Raw genomic sequence first — 18040 nt, 5'->3', positions numbered from 1 at the left:
GTAGATGTGGAACGCTTATAAAGATGCATTTCTTGCTCTGCAGACTGTTCAAAATTAAGTTACATAAAATATCTTTATGTAGATATCTTTGTCATTTAACCATACTCAAGTAAATGGTTCCATAGCATCGACCATTAACACAGCCCTTACGAAAATTAACCATGGTTTTATTAGCCTATAGTAAAAGTGTAGTAACCATGGTTTTTTCAGCGTATTGATTAACATTTTTACAACCACAGTTTTACCACAAATACTATGGTTAGTGTAGCAAAGCCATGTTCAGTTTGTGGTTGCAATAGTTTAATTATAGTAACCATGTTTATTTGGTTTTATTTGTGGTAAAACCATGGTTAATTTTCGTAAGGGAGCTGCTATTGGCTCGATTTACAGTGGTTGACTAGGACTGTCAGCCAACCTATATTCCATGTTTCATGTACATTCTGGGTTTAAATAAATGTTATTAAAATATTTTTAAACGGGACATATCACAAAAAAACTTTTGAAACAATTAATTACTGATTTTAAAACATTTCAGAAACTACCAACGTTGATCTTCGTTGCCCTAATTATAGTTCTATTACTGTAAACTGCTATGATTGTGGCATTATTTTATAAAGAAAGGTTTCAATGCAGGCCTGTAATGAAAATAATATAAATATTTCTAATTTTTTAATAGTTTTGGTTTTTAAAAGTCTTATTATTTGAATTAAAATGTTAAAAATAATAAAATAAAGATGTTCAACATTAAACTGACATGAGTTTGTTTGTTTGTTTAAATTAATTATTATTTCTACTACAACAAAAGTAACAGAGGTACATATCATTGGAGGGCCATATAGTTGTCTTGAATAAAGGGGGATCTTGAAATCCAAAAGGCTGCGAACCACTGCTGCAGTTCAAATATTCATCAAGTATTTACAATATTTTTGAGACAAAAAAGTAATCCTTAATTAGACAGTATTGTGTTTGTGATCATTAAAACCTGATTTACTTCCTGCTTTTTGTTACATTGCAAAATAAATGTAACAAATATACAATAACCAGTTACTTTGTTTACACAACACTACCTATACCCCAGCATTTGATTCCTTGTAATATATAAAACCTTATTTCTATAGTCAGTAATAGTGATCAGCTCCAGGCCATGTTACTACAACACACTAACATTAGCTTCAGACAATAAAACTACTCAGTGCAGGTCGAGGATAAGCTGTTCTCACATCCAGATCATATTCCCTTTGTTATTTGCTCCCACTTCTTCCCTGCTTATCTCTACTGCCAGTTTCACTAGCAACTTCAGCTGGAAAAATTATGAACTATGTGACACGTTGACAACAGTTTTTTTGAGGGACAGTATCAGTTTCAGCAGTTTCATGTTTCTTCAGAGACTGAGGGATGTAGTCTCCTGTGCCTCCCTTCTCATCTCAGTCTGAACTCAGATCAAAATGGCACAGCCTCTACTGTTTGTTCTCATCAGTACACTTTTCTACAAAGGTAATTGTTGGAATTTTTCTTTACACATTTGTTAGTGTTAAGTATGTTTGATATAACTGGGATTTATGAGATTAAAATAAGGGATGCTGAACTGAATATTTGTAGTACAAAATCCAGCAGACTTAAACATTAATATTGTATTTCCTTTGTGTCCTAGATTTACTTTGCATTATATCATATTTTTCAGAATTGATGTAGATTTTTCAAAAAGGGTTAGGGGTTATTTTTTGTTGCTGCGCTTAAAGATTTATTCAATTTCAGTAAATTCCCTAACCTGCTATCAGTGCATACCTGAGACATCAATTAAATGCACTGAAACTACAGTGGAGTGTCCTGTTGGTCAGTGTGGGACTATGAGGACCACATCTTATATTGGTAAGTTTTGGGCAGTTTGAATATTTGAAATGAAATAGTCATTTTAAAAACGAGGCTGATGTAAATTTCTGCTGTAGGAAACAACACATTGGCTGACATGATTATGAAGAACTGCTCTGAAACTCATCAATGCGTGGCTGCATCTGCAAACTTTGGAATTACAAAAATAGTCATCAACAATCAGTGCTGCAATACTAACCTGTGCAACTCCCAGACTGAACCAGGTACGTTTAACACAGGACCAATAATATTATCATGTGACCAAAAAAAAAAAAAAAAAAGTATTTACATCAGACTTGACTTCTGCTGGAGTATATTTTGTAACTCTAACTATGCATATTTCATAGCATTACCCAAGATGATCCCAAATGGAATGCACTGCTACACCTGCAGTGGAGAAGACTGTGCATCAGCTTTACCTTGTGTTGATGAGGAAGATCATTGTATCCAGGCAACAGGCAAGATAAGACAAAAATCGTCAGAGTAAATAAAGCTCTAAGGGTTAACATTTATATTATTTACAAAGTGTCTTTTTTTAAAAGAAAAATCAAATGAGATTTTTTTATAGGCCTATTCATTATTAATTAGATTTGTATTTTTAGATTACATATATCCTAAATATATGTTGTACAAAGTCAACCCGATCTCATGAATGTGCGTATAAATAGTACGCCAAATAAAAACTCGTGGTACTGATACGCAAAAATGGATTTTGGCGTGGATATGCTACACTACGCGATGGGCAGGATTAGGGTTGTGGGGTAGATGCGTATCATATTTACTCGAAACCTGCGTTTTATATGCACGCCAAACACGTTCGTATCATATATGTGACCCTGGACCACACTGTATGGGTCAAAATTATCCTTTTTTTTAATGCCAAAAATCATTAAGATATTAAGTAGGCTAACGATCATGTTCCATGAAGATACTTTGTAAATTTCCTACCATGAATATATCAAAACTTAATTTTTGATTAGTAATATGCATTGCTAAGAACTTCATTTGGACAACTTTAAAGGCGATTTTCTCAATATTTTGATTTTTTTTTTTTTTTTGCACCCTCAGATTCCAGATTTTCAAATAGTTGTATCTCTGCCAAATATTGTCCTATCCTAACAAACCATACATCAATGGACATTTTATTTATTCATCTTTCAGATTATGTATAAATCTCAATTTAGAAAAATCGTCACTTGTGACTGGTGGTTTTGTGGTCCAGGGTCACACACACGCAAAAGTCCACTTTTACGTAACAATACCACGAGTTTTCGTGTTTTTTTTGTTTTTGTTTTTTTGTTGTCGTACTATTTATACGCATTTTCATGAGAAGACATTAAGCAGCATAACTGTTTTCAAGTGGGAAACAAATGTTTCTTATGTTTCCTGAGCACCAAATCAACAGTGATTTCTGAAGAATCATGTGAAACTGAAGACTGCTTGAAAATTAAACTTAAAAAAGCATTAAATATAAAAGTATACATTTGTATGAATATTTCACAATTTTAGTTTTTACTGTATTTTTGATCAAATAAATGCTGCCTTGATGAACATAAGAGCCCCACAGCCCCCACACTTTTGAATGGCAGGCCTACATTCAATTGCATTAGACAGCTTTGATTAGTTTTAAAAATGTTATTTGTTAAAATATGAGATATAATATGAGCCTAAGGGTATTTCTGACATCAACATCTCACAAGAGTCGACTGCTCAGCACCACAGGCAATGAAACTGTGTCATTTTTCAGTTTCACTGCCCCAAATGAGATTCTTTTGTGTCAATGTTGTTTTAAAGGTTTTGTAACAACCTCTTCGTCATTTTCAACAGTTTTTAGTGATGGACAGATGATGACGATGAAAGGATGTGTGACCAGAAGTTTTTGTATGGGTGACTTGTCCACCAAGATCGGCCAGTCCAGCATGGCGGCGGACCAGAGCTGCTGTAAAGGTCATCTGTGTAACAGTGCTCAAACAGCCACTCCGAGCCGCTTCTTTCAGCTGGGGATTCTGATGTATGCCACACTACAGACCTCATTTTGAGCTTTCAGTTGTCATGATTCGCTGAGGATTCAATTTTACAAAAATAAAAAAAAAATCAAATCCAGCCAACATTCTTGCATGTTGGTTATATCAGTTAAATGATCATCTAAATATATATATTAATGCCTGATTCTAGGATGTGTGAGTATTGGTGACATTAGAGTGCTTATCAAGTTGTTCATTTTGTATTTAGTGAAATTTTCATTTAGCCATTTTTGCCTCTCTTTTGCAATATTCAACAATAACAGATATAAAAAGATTTAGCAAACAATGGCCAGTAACTGTATTTTAATGTCTAATTCTCTTTATTTCTAATTTACTGATTATTTTCCTTTCAAGCGGGTGTAGACTTGGGTTTCTACATGGAATTAAGTTTCAATACACTAATATTTTGTTGCACAAATCCTTATGCCTTGGGCCTCTGAATTGTTGTGGACAAAGGAGATGAAATCTGATGATCTCAAAGCATCTTGGGACTTTTACACAGTTATATATATATATATATATATATATATATATATATATATATATATGTCAACATTTGAAGTGGATCAAAACAGTTTATCAAAGTTGCCCTAAGAAAAGAACGCATTTTGGTTAAAGCAACTTTGATTAAAGGTTTTCATCCACTTCAAATGTTAACCATTGTATATAAAACTCTTTCAAAAGTTTGGCGTCAGTGCAACTTGTTTCTTTAACGCATTTATTTGCATTAACACTTGCAGATATACTGTAATGTATTCTTGTATTCACTAGAAATAAAACATTTGTAACAAATATCTTCCATGTCACTTTTGATCAATTGAAAGTTATAAAACGTATTAAAATGTATTCTATTAATTTGTGCTGAATTAAAAAAAAAAAAAAAAAAAAAAAGACCACAAACTTTTGAACAGCAGCATTCCTTACGTTTTTCCCTGATGACTATTTTTAGGTTAAATTTATGATTTTAGGATGCCAAGAAGGAATTCTTCTGAATGCATTTACATCTGATTTACATGATTTTACATATCCTAATATGGTCAGACACATCACATTTGAACTAAAATAAATAATAATAATAAAAAACACCACATAGTAAAATCATTGTGTTAAATTATTTTTTAATCCACTTACATGAAATTACATATTTTCCCTCCAAATAACATTTATGCTTGGGTGTTCTGTATGAAAATTCCAGAGACATGACACAAAGCTAGCCAGCCTGACAATACTCCCTTTCCTCCCCATATTAACTACTTCATAGCCACATGCAAATTAGGCAAGTATCAAAAGAAATGAATGGAAAAAGGACAAAAACAAAAACAAACCATTTACTGGAGAACTAAATCACACTAGTATTTCCTACTGCTCTGCTTGTACAATCATACAGTAACAGTACGAAGCAATATGTGCTCTTTGTTCTTAGGGTCCTCTATACCTCGTAATTAACAGGGAATAAGTAAATACCATTTGCAGGGCACCAAACGCCTGGAATAAGAAACTTGAAAGTGACGATAAATGGAATGTAACTTATTTTTTGCCAATCGTATTGCAGGACGTGTGAGCGAGCAGTTCACTGTATGATGTGTGACGCTGCCATTGCTTCTTTCCTAGCTAAAGACTAGCACTGCTATCCTCACCTCTACTCGAAGACAAGGGCTGTTTAAAATGCAGACGCTTAAACTGCAGGTGTACATAATGACAAATGACTCCTTGACAGAGATTTACATACAGTATACGAATAACAAAAGGGTTTAACTTGCAACTTTGCATGAGCTGAGAACTTGCCTCACACGCATTTCTTCCACGCTAATGTGACAACCTAGAGCTCCCCATGGAGAAAACAAGGTTAATAGCAGACAAACCTCATCCCCTCCCGGTCCCCCTCCCCGGGCCGCATCCCAACGCCCACCCGCCCCCTATTTAACTCCTCCACCCATCTCCCATTACACAAATCCTTAGAAAAAAACCCCCACAATGACAGGAAAGGAACAAAGCAAGGAAGGCGCGAGAGTAAAAGAACTAAAAGAGACAGAAGTTGACGATGAGGTGGTCTCAGTGTTGATGGTGAGCTGGAACGATGGCAGGTGAATAACAAGGGAAGGACGGACAGAGCGAGACTCAGTTTTCCCGGCCCTCCTCGGTGTCCTCGCCGTCACCCTGGTTATCTGAAGTCCACAGCTGTGAAACGGAGGATAGGACACTAGTTAGTCATTAGTTAGAACACCTAAAACGCCTGCTCCTAGTTAGCCATTAACTAGTCTAAAAGTGGTTTAAACTGCTAATAAATCAGACTGCAACTTAAATGAAATAAAGCAAATAAACCATTTAAAGTGCTGGCTTAAAGAAATCCTGTTCTCAGCTTTAAAATTAATAAATTATTATCTGGTGTAAACATGCATAATATGTCAGAGTAAATATGTGTCATAGAATGGTTTTGTACTGCTCCTTAAAACAAAATACTGATTTGGGATTTAATGTTATTTTTTAGAGTCAAGCCGATGAACAGTTCAATGACATTTGCATTATTGTGGCAGATGAGTAAAGGTCACTGCACACGGAGTCCGAAATTTTCACAAGTTAAAAAATAAATACGACCTCACGTTTCGGATTCAGTGCGCAATGACCTTAAAACATGAAATAAAGTCACAAATACGTATCATTTATTAAATTATTTTTTATTCAACTGACCTGTCCTGGCTTAAATTAAAGTGTCTTTCAATTATTTTTTGAGGTAACTCGTGCACATATCTCTACATAAAAATATGTGTCAGTATTTGAAGTGGATCAAAAAACGTTTTTTTCAAAATTGTCCTAAGACAAGAATGTATTGTGGTATATATATATATATATATATATATATATATATATATATATATATATATATATATATATATATATAAATAATATACACACACACACACATATACATAGGGTACAACGGGGCTAAAGGCCCACCTTAAGATAAAATGTACTATTCACTGTGCCTAAAATGTATAATTTCCAAAAAAAATATATACGTTGTATTGAACATTAATGGAGCAACAGATTTTGTGTGAAAATAAATCAAGTTGTTTATTTTGTAAAAGGCCCACCAGCATGGGGTAAAAGGCACACGGTAGTGATACAAATACTTCAGCTAAAATAATGTTTTGTTTAATAATGTCTAAGCTAATACTTGTTAAAAACAATCACTTTAGCAAAGTTTGTACTCTTTTCTGCTTAATTTGAAAAAGTAAATAAATAAAATTTTATTCAATAAATATAGGTCATTAAACTGTTAATATAAAAATATATTTTAAATAAAATAATTTTAATAAGATTCTGAAAGTATTCAAGGAGATCCAATAATAATTGAAAATATATTTACAGTAGTAACAACAAATGATATGATTAATATCATGTTTTTTTTTTTTTTTTAAATATGATGGTTTCATTCTAAACATGGTAAATATCTCTAATATGGACACATACATAATAGGCCTATATATGATATTTATAACATAATATATGATATTTACCATCTGAATCTAACCATGTCATGTGAACAAATGGAAATGTCAGCAATCTATTAATTATCATGTTAATTACTGTGCGCCTTTAGCCCCAACAGCAGGGGTGCGTTTTACCCCAAATACCATACTTTTACATATTCTTTCGTTATTTAAAAACTGTAACTGAAAATCATGAAGACCTTTGTCTGAAAATACATGCATTCATTTTAGTGATTCTCATTTGCTACTTAAATCTACAACATTTAAAAAAAACATAAAATATTAGATCAAGTAAGCACAGAATCGATCGCATCAAAAATCAGACAGATATACACGTGCATCTTGAAAAGCAGATGTTTTGGAAAGTGCTACACCACGTTTTTGTGCCATCTAGTGGTTTAGATGAAAATAATATCAAAGGCGCCTTTTACCCCAGGGTCGCCTTTAGCCCCGGTGTACCATATATCTTATAAATTAATGTATACAAGTATAAATGTCACATAAAAAAAAAAAAAATTAACACAAATGTGTGTGTATGCATGTATATATACACATACATACATACACACACACACATATATATATACACATACATATATATATATATTTTTATACACACATCGTAAAAGAGAAAGAGAGAAGTAATTTTTGAAAATAGTGAAATCTATTCTATTTGTCTATGTACTATAGTTATAACATTATACATTAGCTACATCGGAATGATTTATTCCAGCTGATGAATGATAAAAACATTGACAACCAATAAGAATTCACCTGACTTTAGAGAACCCGAGGATTTAAAATGGCAGATTATGTTACTCTAGCACGTTTCCAACAAACAGAATGTTACCCTTAGCTGATGTGGACATTAGTTGGATAACAGTTATCATTCTTTGTGTGGGCCTAAAATCTATCAGTGACCTATAACCCACAAAAATGCATTTAGTAACTGGACTAAATTAACAGGGTAACTTGTCTCAATTTAACCTGCTACTAAAGAGAAACTCACTGTCAAATTGTCCCGCAGTAGCTGCATGATCAATGTGCTGTCTTTGTACGATTCTTCATTCAGTGAATCAAGCTCTGCTATGGCCTCATCAAAAGCCTAGGAGAAAAAGATCAACCAAGAACAAGATGAGGGAGAAGTTATGGGCATAAGATGATAATATTTTGAATTGAAAATATAATTGTGGGTATCACTCTTAATGTTGTTTATTAGCCTGTGTGCGTGTGGGTTAACCTTACCGTTTTGGCAAGCTTACAGGCCTGGTCGGGCGCGTTGAGAATCTCGTAATAAAATACGGAGAAATTGAGCGCAAGGCCCAGACGAATGGGGTGTGTGGGCTGCATCTCTGCCTTACTGATTTCAAAGGCATCCTTGTAGGCCTCCTGTGAATTGGCAATGATAGCTGGAGATACAAAGAGAAAATTGCATCAATGTAATTGCCTATTTGCAAGATTTGATGATAATTGAACAACATTTATATAATAAGCTTAAAGAATGAATTGTCTAACCGTTTATATTATGTCTAAAATGTTACTGAAACTGAGGTATGAATTGAAATTTCAATTGAAACTTTGCACTGAATTATTTTATAAAAGCAATATCACACTCACATCTGTACTAATGTGATGAATATTTAAACTTGAGTACAACTTGTGTGATTTTGCTTTATTCTTTTCATTGAACTTTGAATTAAGTAAATTGTAAAGTTAAATAAGTAATAAGCAACAAAAAAAAGAGAAAAGTCTTTTCAGCTGACATGAATGAACACTTCTTTCTGTTAACCAGTGAAATGACTTTTTTCACTAGGGGGCATTAAAGCACACACATTCCAGCTAGGACAGTTTAGTTAGAAAGTGTTATAAAGCTTAGCACTAGGCGCTTTTAAAATGACAAGAAAACATTCTGTCAGAATTGAGCTATTCTGATCAAACAACAAAAGACCATTTAAAATGATAAAACTATTTACAATTTTTTTTATTTTGCCATTTTAATAGCAGTGTAAATTATTTTTCAGTTATTTTCCTCTGCTCTGCATTCACTGTGTCACCCATGACTTGGCAGATATGAAGAGCCACAATCGTTTCTTCAAGAGGCCATTTCTGTTTTGATTGTACTCTGATGCTAGTAGACACAAATCTCTTAATAATCCTCAAGACTTTCAGAATGTGTTGCTAACAACTTAGCACTAGGTATAAGATTTCACACTGTTAGAGTGATTTAGGGCCTTTCAGTCAACACTATTTGTACTAAGAGTACACTGAGAACTAAGGATCTGATGGCGTCGGTGAGAGAACCAAATCAATATAAAAAGGGAATTATATTCCATTTCCTTCTTAACAAGACGGAACAGGAATCCGACAAGCTGTGAAGCAGCTCTGGAGCTCCACCCACACACAGGCTCTCATTCATTCAGTAAGGTGGGTGGAATCACATGTCTGCACCTGTTCCAATGAAGGAAGGAAATGAGACTGCTAACCGTTTCCCCTGTAGACCTAAAGACCATAACTGAATCCTAAATCCACACCCTGAGAGCCTGTCAACCTCCTGGCACAGGAAGGCTGCCGCAAGATTCTTCCTGTTATGCACACTGCAGGCCTGTTCCTTTCTGACTCTACCAAGACAGACAATGGAGAGCAAACCATTTCAAGGTTTATATAGTATCTGCTTTAAATAGAACCAGCCTGTGAACAGTGTCTGGTAATTACCTTTTTTTGAAAGTCTCATGCTTACCAAAGATGCAGTTATTTGATCAAAATGACAATTGTTATATTGTGAAATACTGCAACAATTTAAATAACTAATATCATAAATTATTTAATATAATTTAAATGTAATTTATTCCTGTGATGGCAAAGCTCCATTCTTCAGTCTCTCATGACACTTCAGATATTCTAAAATGCTGATTTGCAGCTCAAAAACAATTGTTCTTATTATTTATCATCTCATAAAACAAACAAACAAAAAAACAGTTTTATGGAAACTTTTCCTTGGAGCAAAAAAAAAAAAAAAAAAAAAGTTTAAGAGAACAACATTTATTTGTTGTAACAAAGTAAAAGATTTTTGTGTCACTTTTGATCAAATTCATACATCTTTGCTGAATGAAAGTACTCATGACTGTCCAAAAAAAAAAAAAACCTACTTGGGACATGGTACCATTCACTATTGAATTTTTCACTGAGGGAGCCAAAGTTTATGAATGGGCCACAACTGCTCACCACCCCCCCAAAAACAGATCCTCTTTAGACATTTCCACCCCCTTACTTCCTCTCAAGCTTGGCTTCGTGTCAACATTTTGCGGAAATGTTACATTTTTAGCAGAAGTTAGTACGTTCATAGGCAGGTGGTGGAAACTAGTCACTACCGCAGCTTTGAGAGCCATGCAGCATTGTTCAAATGCCTACATGATTAACTAGCTAATGCAACCTGACATTGTTAACCGGATTTAATGATATAAGGAGCTCCAGGGGTTGCTAGACATCCATCTCAATCTTTCTAGTATAGTTAAATTTACAAAATTCACCTCAGAACTTTTAACACTTAATTGAACAAAGAATATATTTTGTTTACACTGAAAGTCAAAGTACACAACAAACAATACTGGACCACAGTAACTTCCAATTTAAGGACCAAAAAAAAAAAGGGAGAAAAGAATAGTCATGCAGGTTTAGATTAAACAACCCGAGGGTGAGTAAATTTTTGGATTAACTTTCCCTTTCATTTTAAGCATAAACTTAAGAGAATGGCTTACAGCTTTTCTCCTCTCCCAGAGCCACCTCTGCTAAGTAGCGATAGTAATCGCCTTTCATTTTCAGATAGAAGACTTTACTTTCAGCCGGGGTCGCCTTTGGGATGAGGTACTTGTCCAGAAGAACCTGTGACACACAGACAAAAGAGAAAATCCATATTAGCGGTTTGTCAAACAGTTTCATGTCCTGGTTTCAGTGTGGTAGTAGGAAAGGCGGAAGTAGTCCAGAGTAGAACAAGAGTCAACAGTAGTAAAGAGATGAACATAAGATAGAGCTCTGTAAAACTCGTTTGCCGATATGTTACAAAAAGAGGCCCAGGTGAAACCATGAAACCTCTCGAGCAAAATGTGTCCGTCACCGGGATGCCATTTACAGTAAACACCCTTCACAGTAAAAGACCCTTCACTTAGACCCAAAAATGTGGTTTCTAGAATTTCAGCATTCTGGGTGTATTTAGACAACAACCTTGGATTGCCTTTAGGGCTGACAGAGGCCCGATGGCTTGTGGCAGGACTGTAGTTTCACAGATGCTTCTGAGACTTTCTGTTGCAGGGAGGGAGGAAGGGGAGAATGGGAAAATTAACTATGCTGTGTGAGATAGAGCTCGTGGAACTAGGTCATTGAGCTTGCTGGGCTTGTTCACAGTTAGACTGGCCTGATTGTAGCCACCCTGAACAGAACCACAGGCTCGTCATTTCAACACAAGCATCCTTAAACTCTCCAATGACGCCCTAACAAACCACCTTAATGATGGAGGAAGTCTTACTGGAGCAAATTGATTTTGTCATGGTCACTCCAATAAATATGGAGCATATATGTTCTCATCTCATAGGTTTGTGACCTTGATTACATCAAAGGTCAAAATCACAAGATGGCTGAATAGGTGCAAAAGATGCAGGGATTTCCATAATCAGAGGAATCATTTAGGCATTCCAATTCAAATTAGTCATTTAACCTTGTTAAGTCACATGTCACTGATGAACCAATGGCCTACTTGTGCTTTCAATGGTGGGGAGTCCATAATGTAGCTCTAAGCTAACAGATACACAGTTATGGGTTTGCATAAGCATCTGCTTTTCCATCATATTTATCAAGTCGAGACATGCAAATGGGAGATCACAGCAGCTTGTGTCAGGTGAGGTCGGTTTTATCTTTTCATTTGACGTGTAGATAGTGATAATAAAGTGTGATTTGCCAACTACCACTCACCCCCTTCTATATTAAATAACAATATAAAGCTATGTTCACATTACCAAAATAGTTTTTGTGAAAATTGTCTATTGTCATCAGTGTAGTGATGTATGAAGCTCAGGTCAAACAGAAGTCACTTTCAAATCAAGCAGTTTTCTGAATCTGTGTGACCGTTGTGAAATCTGTGTGGGGAAATCTTTCATCTTCCCGCAAAATTCCCATTCACTTGCTACTGAAATGACTGAAGTTCGCCTAATAAAAATAAAAAATAAAAAACCCCACTGAGCTATAGTAAATGTGACCACACCATAACTATGTCAGACATGTAATTTCTTAATATACTACATAAAGAAACGCAACAGGACAACAGTTTCTGAAAGGAGATGGAGAAAGGAATTAAAGAGCAATAAACATTAATAATTTAAACATTTCAGCCCTGATAACAATTGCAAAAAAAAAAGAACTGAATGAACATTTTAGGTTTGTAAGGATATCAAAATACAATAATATATCACAATACAATAGTATTGCGATATGAAGTCCATGATTAGATATTTATAAATTTAAATAAAAAGACAAATGAAGACTTAGAAAAAAAATAATAATAAATCTACATTTTAAAGTTAAATTTTTCCATCTAATGCACTTTGAAAGTTCAAAATTAAGCACTCCAAACCATGTTCCTAAGAAAATTTAAGTTAGAAAAAAAAGTCAGTGAATTGACTTGTACCTGAACTTTAAAGGGGTCTCAACCCGCTTTTTAGTTGTGATATACTGTCTGAGTCTAAATTACATTCACACTAGTGTTTTAGAAGCCAAACAAATTAGAATATAATAATATTATATAGCAAATTCTTAATTTGACACAAATGATGCTGGAGAAAAGCTGACTTAAGTAAATAGGCATGATTTTTGCATTATGAGTGTGAAAACAGAGAGATACATGTTCATGTACTTTTCTAATTGGCGGTGATTTTGTTGCATTGCACAGCATTTTTGCTTTCTGCATAGAGAAAAAACACTTGCCACTGAAATCTTGTCCTATCATGCCCGGGTAGGATGCAGTGTAAGGGTCTTAAAGTACTAAATGAACATTAAGTTACATAATATGTAGGAATTCACATGACATCATAGTCGTTTTCATCGTTTCATTCTCCTAAATGCAAAAGCAGTGAAAGTAATAAGCCCCTTTGGCTGTAATGTGGACAGCTACAGGTCAGTGCCCCAAAAAACAGGAGCTCAGCTGCTGTCATTATGGGATTAGAGGTGACTCAAACTGTGCGGTAACACAGCACTCTGGCCTTCAGCCACTTTCATGCTATATCCACACAAATCAATTTATCCCTTCCCTTCAAACACATCAGGAAGCCTGGGCAAAATACTTATTCTACTTTGGTTTGAGCTCATCGTCACCAGGACCTGATGAAGAAGAAAGATAAGAAAACAAATACTGTCCGTTCGAAAAGTCGTGCTCATCGACAAGCAGCTGTAGTTAAGTGTTGTACTGTGCCCATGTTTGGTCCACAGCCATATTGTGGAGTTCAGCCATCCTCATGCTCTCTGAAGGCCTCTTCACTTCCCACACCTCATTACATAGCCTCTTCTCTCCCACCCAAGCAGCTGATAAAAGCTAATTAGCAGCCTCTCTCACTTACTCAGACATTGGCCGAAGCCTCAGAGTGAGTATGTTTCTCAGGGGACTTCACTTATGGCTTACAGAGTTGAAGTGGACTTAAAACTCATGTCTTCTCTGCAATGTTCAAGGACTTGGTGATACGTTACTACCACAACTCAAAATTTATATTTTTTTTACTAATTACTATTTTTACTATTACAACTTTTTTTATATATATATATACGTTAAACACAAACATTGTGAAATGTTTTTAATAAATTTCAAATAAATAAAAAAACAACTAAAAATTATCCTAAACATTTAGAAAAAAAAATTCTGTTCTGCTACCATTACTTAAATGTGCAAGCTATTTAATGTTAACTAACTGACAAATAAATAACTTACCAATGTTTTAGCAAATTCACTAAGTCTGTCTATTTTATTTTATTAATCTATTTTACATTGAGTATACTGTTACACTCAAAAATCCATTGCATTATAGAAGTGGATTACCAACGACTTTAAATTTATAGACATTTCACAGCTTTTTGTGAACCCACTTTCTGTGTATGACCTCCAATTCAAAGTATACTAGTTTACAGGCATTAGACCAGCTGGAGCCTGTATCAAGCAAAATGCTCTAGCTTTTTTGGATCTCTAATTCTTCCCAAATGACACAAGGACACTTTTTAGATAACGGCATAGTGTTTTTAAGCACAAGTACACCTTATATATATTCTGCACAAACAATAGTACACCTTATATATATTCTGCACAATGTAAGGCAAGTGTTTAGGAACCACATTACATAAAGTCTACGCAATGTGAATTCCATGCTCTACAGAATCTATATAAAAACTGTCATTTCTGTAGGCTGAAACAAGTTAAATAGACCCTGACCCATTAAATCTGTCATCAGGGCTACAATAACTGTCCCAAGGTAAGGACACCTGTGCATGCACTGGAACAAATGAGATCAGGCCTGGACTAATAGGCTTGGCTCAAAGAGGGCCTTGCTCATGATGAGTAATTAACGCAAGCAGGATTATCAACTCACCCACCAACACTTGGAAAAAAGAAACAGGGACAAGAGCAAATGTGTGTATATTGCGCGTATCCCTGGGTCAGGATAAAAACGACTGGGATTATCTCAGTTGTAAGATCCTTACCAGTACGTCATTGCAGATCTCCTTCAACTCCTTCTCGATCTTTTCCCGATATTCCTTGACCATTTGCTGCTTCTTATCGCTGCCCTCCGTCTTCTGTTCGATGCTGGAGACCACTCTCCAGGAGGAGCGGCGGGCACCCACCACATTCTTGTAAGCCACCGAGAGCAGGTTGCGTTCCTCGTTAGACAGTTCAATGTCACCCTCAGTGACAGACTTCATAGCGGCTGCCATGTCATCATAGCGCTCTGCCTGCTCGGCCAGCTTGGCTTTTTGCACTAGCTCGCTCTTGTCCATAGCTGCTCAGTGCTGGGGAGAAAGAGTTACAGAGTTCAGTCAGACAGACACCGAATCTGGTTCATTTAGGTGTAACAGGCTACTTACAAGCCTACCCTGAAAGTTTAGTTTTAGACAAATCTAATTTTAATGAAGCTTTGCACAAACATACACACACACACACACATACACACGTCTTAATATTTATCTGTCATTTTTTATTATTGAATATATGCAAGAAAACTGGACAATCATCCTTGCAGAAGTGCTGAAAAATTCCATAGCAGTGAATCAATTATGCTGGCTTATCACAGGATGTGCTGCTGTGCTACACTTCTGACCATGCACATTACATAAATAAAATATACATAACATTGTTTTCGTCATTATACAACAGAAAATCTACAACAAACGGTCAAATCGGTGCTATCTATGCGCACCATTACTTTCATCTAGTTAAATTAAGGAAATAATTGTAATATCAAAAAGTAAAAGAGAAACGGAAGGAACCAAAAAGCACTTTGCAAACATCAAAAGATCTGATAAAAAAAAAATTCTAGCGGCCAATTTTGCGCACAGCGGAAAACAAAAGTTATACTATTTGCCCTCCAGGGTCGCATTACAGTGCGAAGAAATATGCGGATGTGCTGTTCTCGACAACCACGCCCAGTTCCCATAGCTACCCATTCACGCGCTTTACATATTATGCCTTAAAGGGGTAGTTTATCCTCGAAAAAATTAACATTCAGTCATCTTGAACTCACCCTTATGCCGTTCCAAACCCGCATGACTTTCTTTCTTCCGTGGAATACCAATATAGATATTTGGCAGATTGACAGCCTCAGTCATCATTCATTTCCATTGTATGGAAAAAACATGCTCAGTGTTCGTCGAAGGCGACTGAAGCTGTTAGTCTGTCAAATTCTGATGAACGCGTTCCACGAAATACAGTAAAGCAGTTTTTGAAACATAATGGTAAGCAAATAAAAATAATTTTGGGTGAACTATCCCTTTCGAAGTTGCCATGCGCTAAAATATCCGTCGCTGTCTCACTAGGTGACTTGACCAGCAACATCAGACTACAGCCGTGTTTTATTACGAATTGTGCACTGCATACAAACAACAGCGCTGCTCCGCACTACATCAAACGTGCCAAGCTAAAATGTTATGGTGATATATTTTACCGCTGCTTTCAGGTTAAAAAGCAAGTTAGCTTGTAGGCTAAGCCATATGATGAAGGCAGGTCTGCCCTGCCCATCTCCATGGCTGACTGACCTCACAGCTAAGAAAACCGCTGCTATCTGTAATGTCAAGACACCACCGATGCGTTTTTAATGATTTGCACAAGTTCTGTGTGTCGATAACACGGATAAAGCAAATGGAGGCGATTTTTGTCATGCGGCTCTCTCGATTACAAGACATGCTGGAAGCTCGTCTGATAATATCAACCGAATTACGGTACCTGAAACCATCGAAGATGGATAGAGTCGTTAAATGCGTTACCATAACAGGAGAAAGTTGATTGAATTAACAGTGGCAGAATTGAGGATAACGTTAGATACATGAGAAAAGCTTCAGCTTGTTTCAGCACCAAAAATACACCGAAACACTATTTTACACAAGGACGCACACACAAAACTGCAATTGATGACCAGAGTATGATCTACACCCTAAAACGTTTCATTTCAGCCGCAATCTTTAACTGAAAGCTCGACCACATAAGATAACATATCAAAGAAGAAACAAAAAGGGGCGGCCTAGATCTTATTGTTCATTTTCAGCACGTTAGCATCACTAGCTATTCAGTCCTGTGCTTTGCATCGTTAATCGCCGTTTGAGTTTCATTCCTCATCGCAAATGATAAAACAGCAAAAACAGGACCAATAAGCACGGCATGTATCCCGATCTAGCGAATTCTCTTACCTGAGTGTCTGTGAATAACGACGGTCCTGTCGGAGCTAAGCTAACCGCGGCTCACAGCTGATTCTCACGGCGGTCGGGCTAATCCACGGGGTTTCCCTCCAATCAGACCAGCCCCAGGAGCCGAGACAAGGCTGGGCCACGTGACGTCAAAGGTAACCAAGGCGACGGCTGACTTCAAGTTGTCTGTGATTGCACGAGAGCCAGTTCGTGATTCAGTGGTGCACCATTTTCCCTCCATGTCCTCAGTTTCCATAAATTATACCAGCAAGATCTATCCGTTTAGGTTATGTGTCATCATTATAATTTGACGTTTAACTCCGAAAAGAACGTCAAGTGTATTATTAACTGCTTAGTATCGCGATGAGTCAATTTGTTCCATGTTTACAAGCGTGCACATGAATAAGATGGTTGTATAGCTTATGAATGACAATCTTTATATTTAGAAAATTGCTTAATGAGGGCCCTCACATAATTCAGTGCTTCCAAATTGTGTCATTAAAAGTATAATCTAAAAATCCCCAACAACAAAAAAATAATTTGGTTAGGTTTCTTGAATTGAACTATACCTAAATATTTCTATTTGCAACTAGGCAGTTGTAATGAATTTCGTTTTTCTGAAAATCATGGAATGGCGATTGTGAAGAGACCATCGTGAGCAAAATTAGAACAGGCCATACTGAGCTTGCTTGGTTGAAGAGGAGCTATTTCTGCACTACTCCAGTTTGTTTCCAT

At 35.9% G+C, this 18040-nt stretch overlaps 1 protein-coding gene across 1 annotated transcript; it reads right to left on the bottom strand.

Annotated features, from left to right (window-relative positions):
- Nucleotides 1-4994: 4994 nt before the first annotated feature.
- LOC306887506 (14-3-3 protein beta/alpha-A-like) lies at nt 4995-17416 on the bottom strand. Its single transcript, XM_079445270.1, has 6 exons — nt 17309-17416; nt 15113-15418; nt 11140-11263; nt 8630-8793; nt 8394-8489; nt 4995-6071 (listed from the first exon to the last, which is right to left on the bottom strand). The coding sequence occupies exons 2-6, from the start codon at nt 15404-15406 to the stop codon at nt 6012-6014; spliced, it is 738 nt and encodes a 245-aa protein (XP_079301396.1). The 5' UTR covers nt 15407-15418; nt 17309-17416; the 3' UTR covers nt 4995-6011.
- Nucleotides 17417-18040: the final 624 nt, after the last annotated feature.

The sequence above is a fragment of the Barbus barbus genome, assembly GCF_936440315.1.
Source record: "Barbus barbus genome assembly, chromosome: 21".
Taxonomy (NCBI): domain Eukaryota; kingdom Metazoa; phylum Chordata; class Actinopteri; order Cypriniformes; family Cyprinidae; genus Barbus; species Barbus barbus.
Note: the sequence above shows the minus strand (reverse complement) of the source record. Positions and strands in the feature narration are given on the sequence as shown.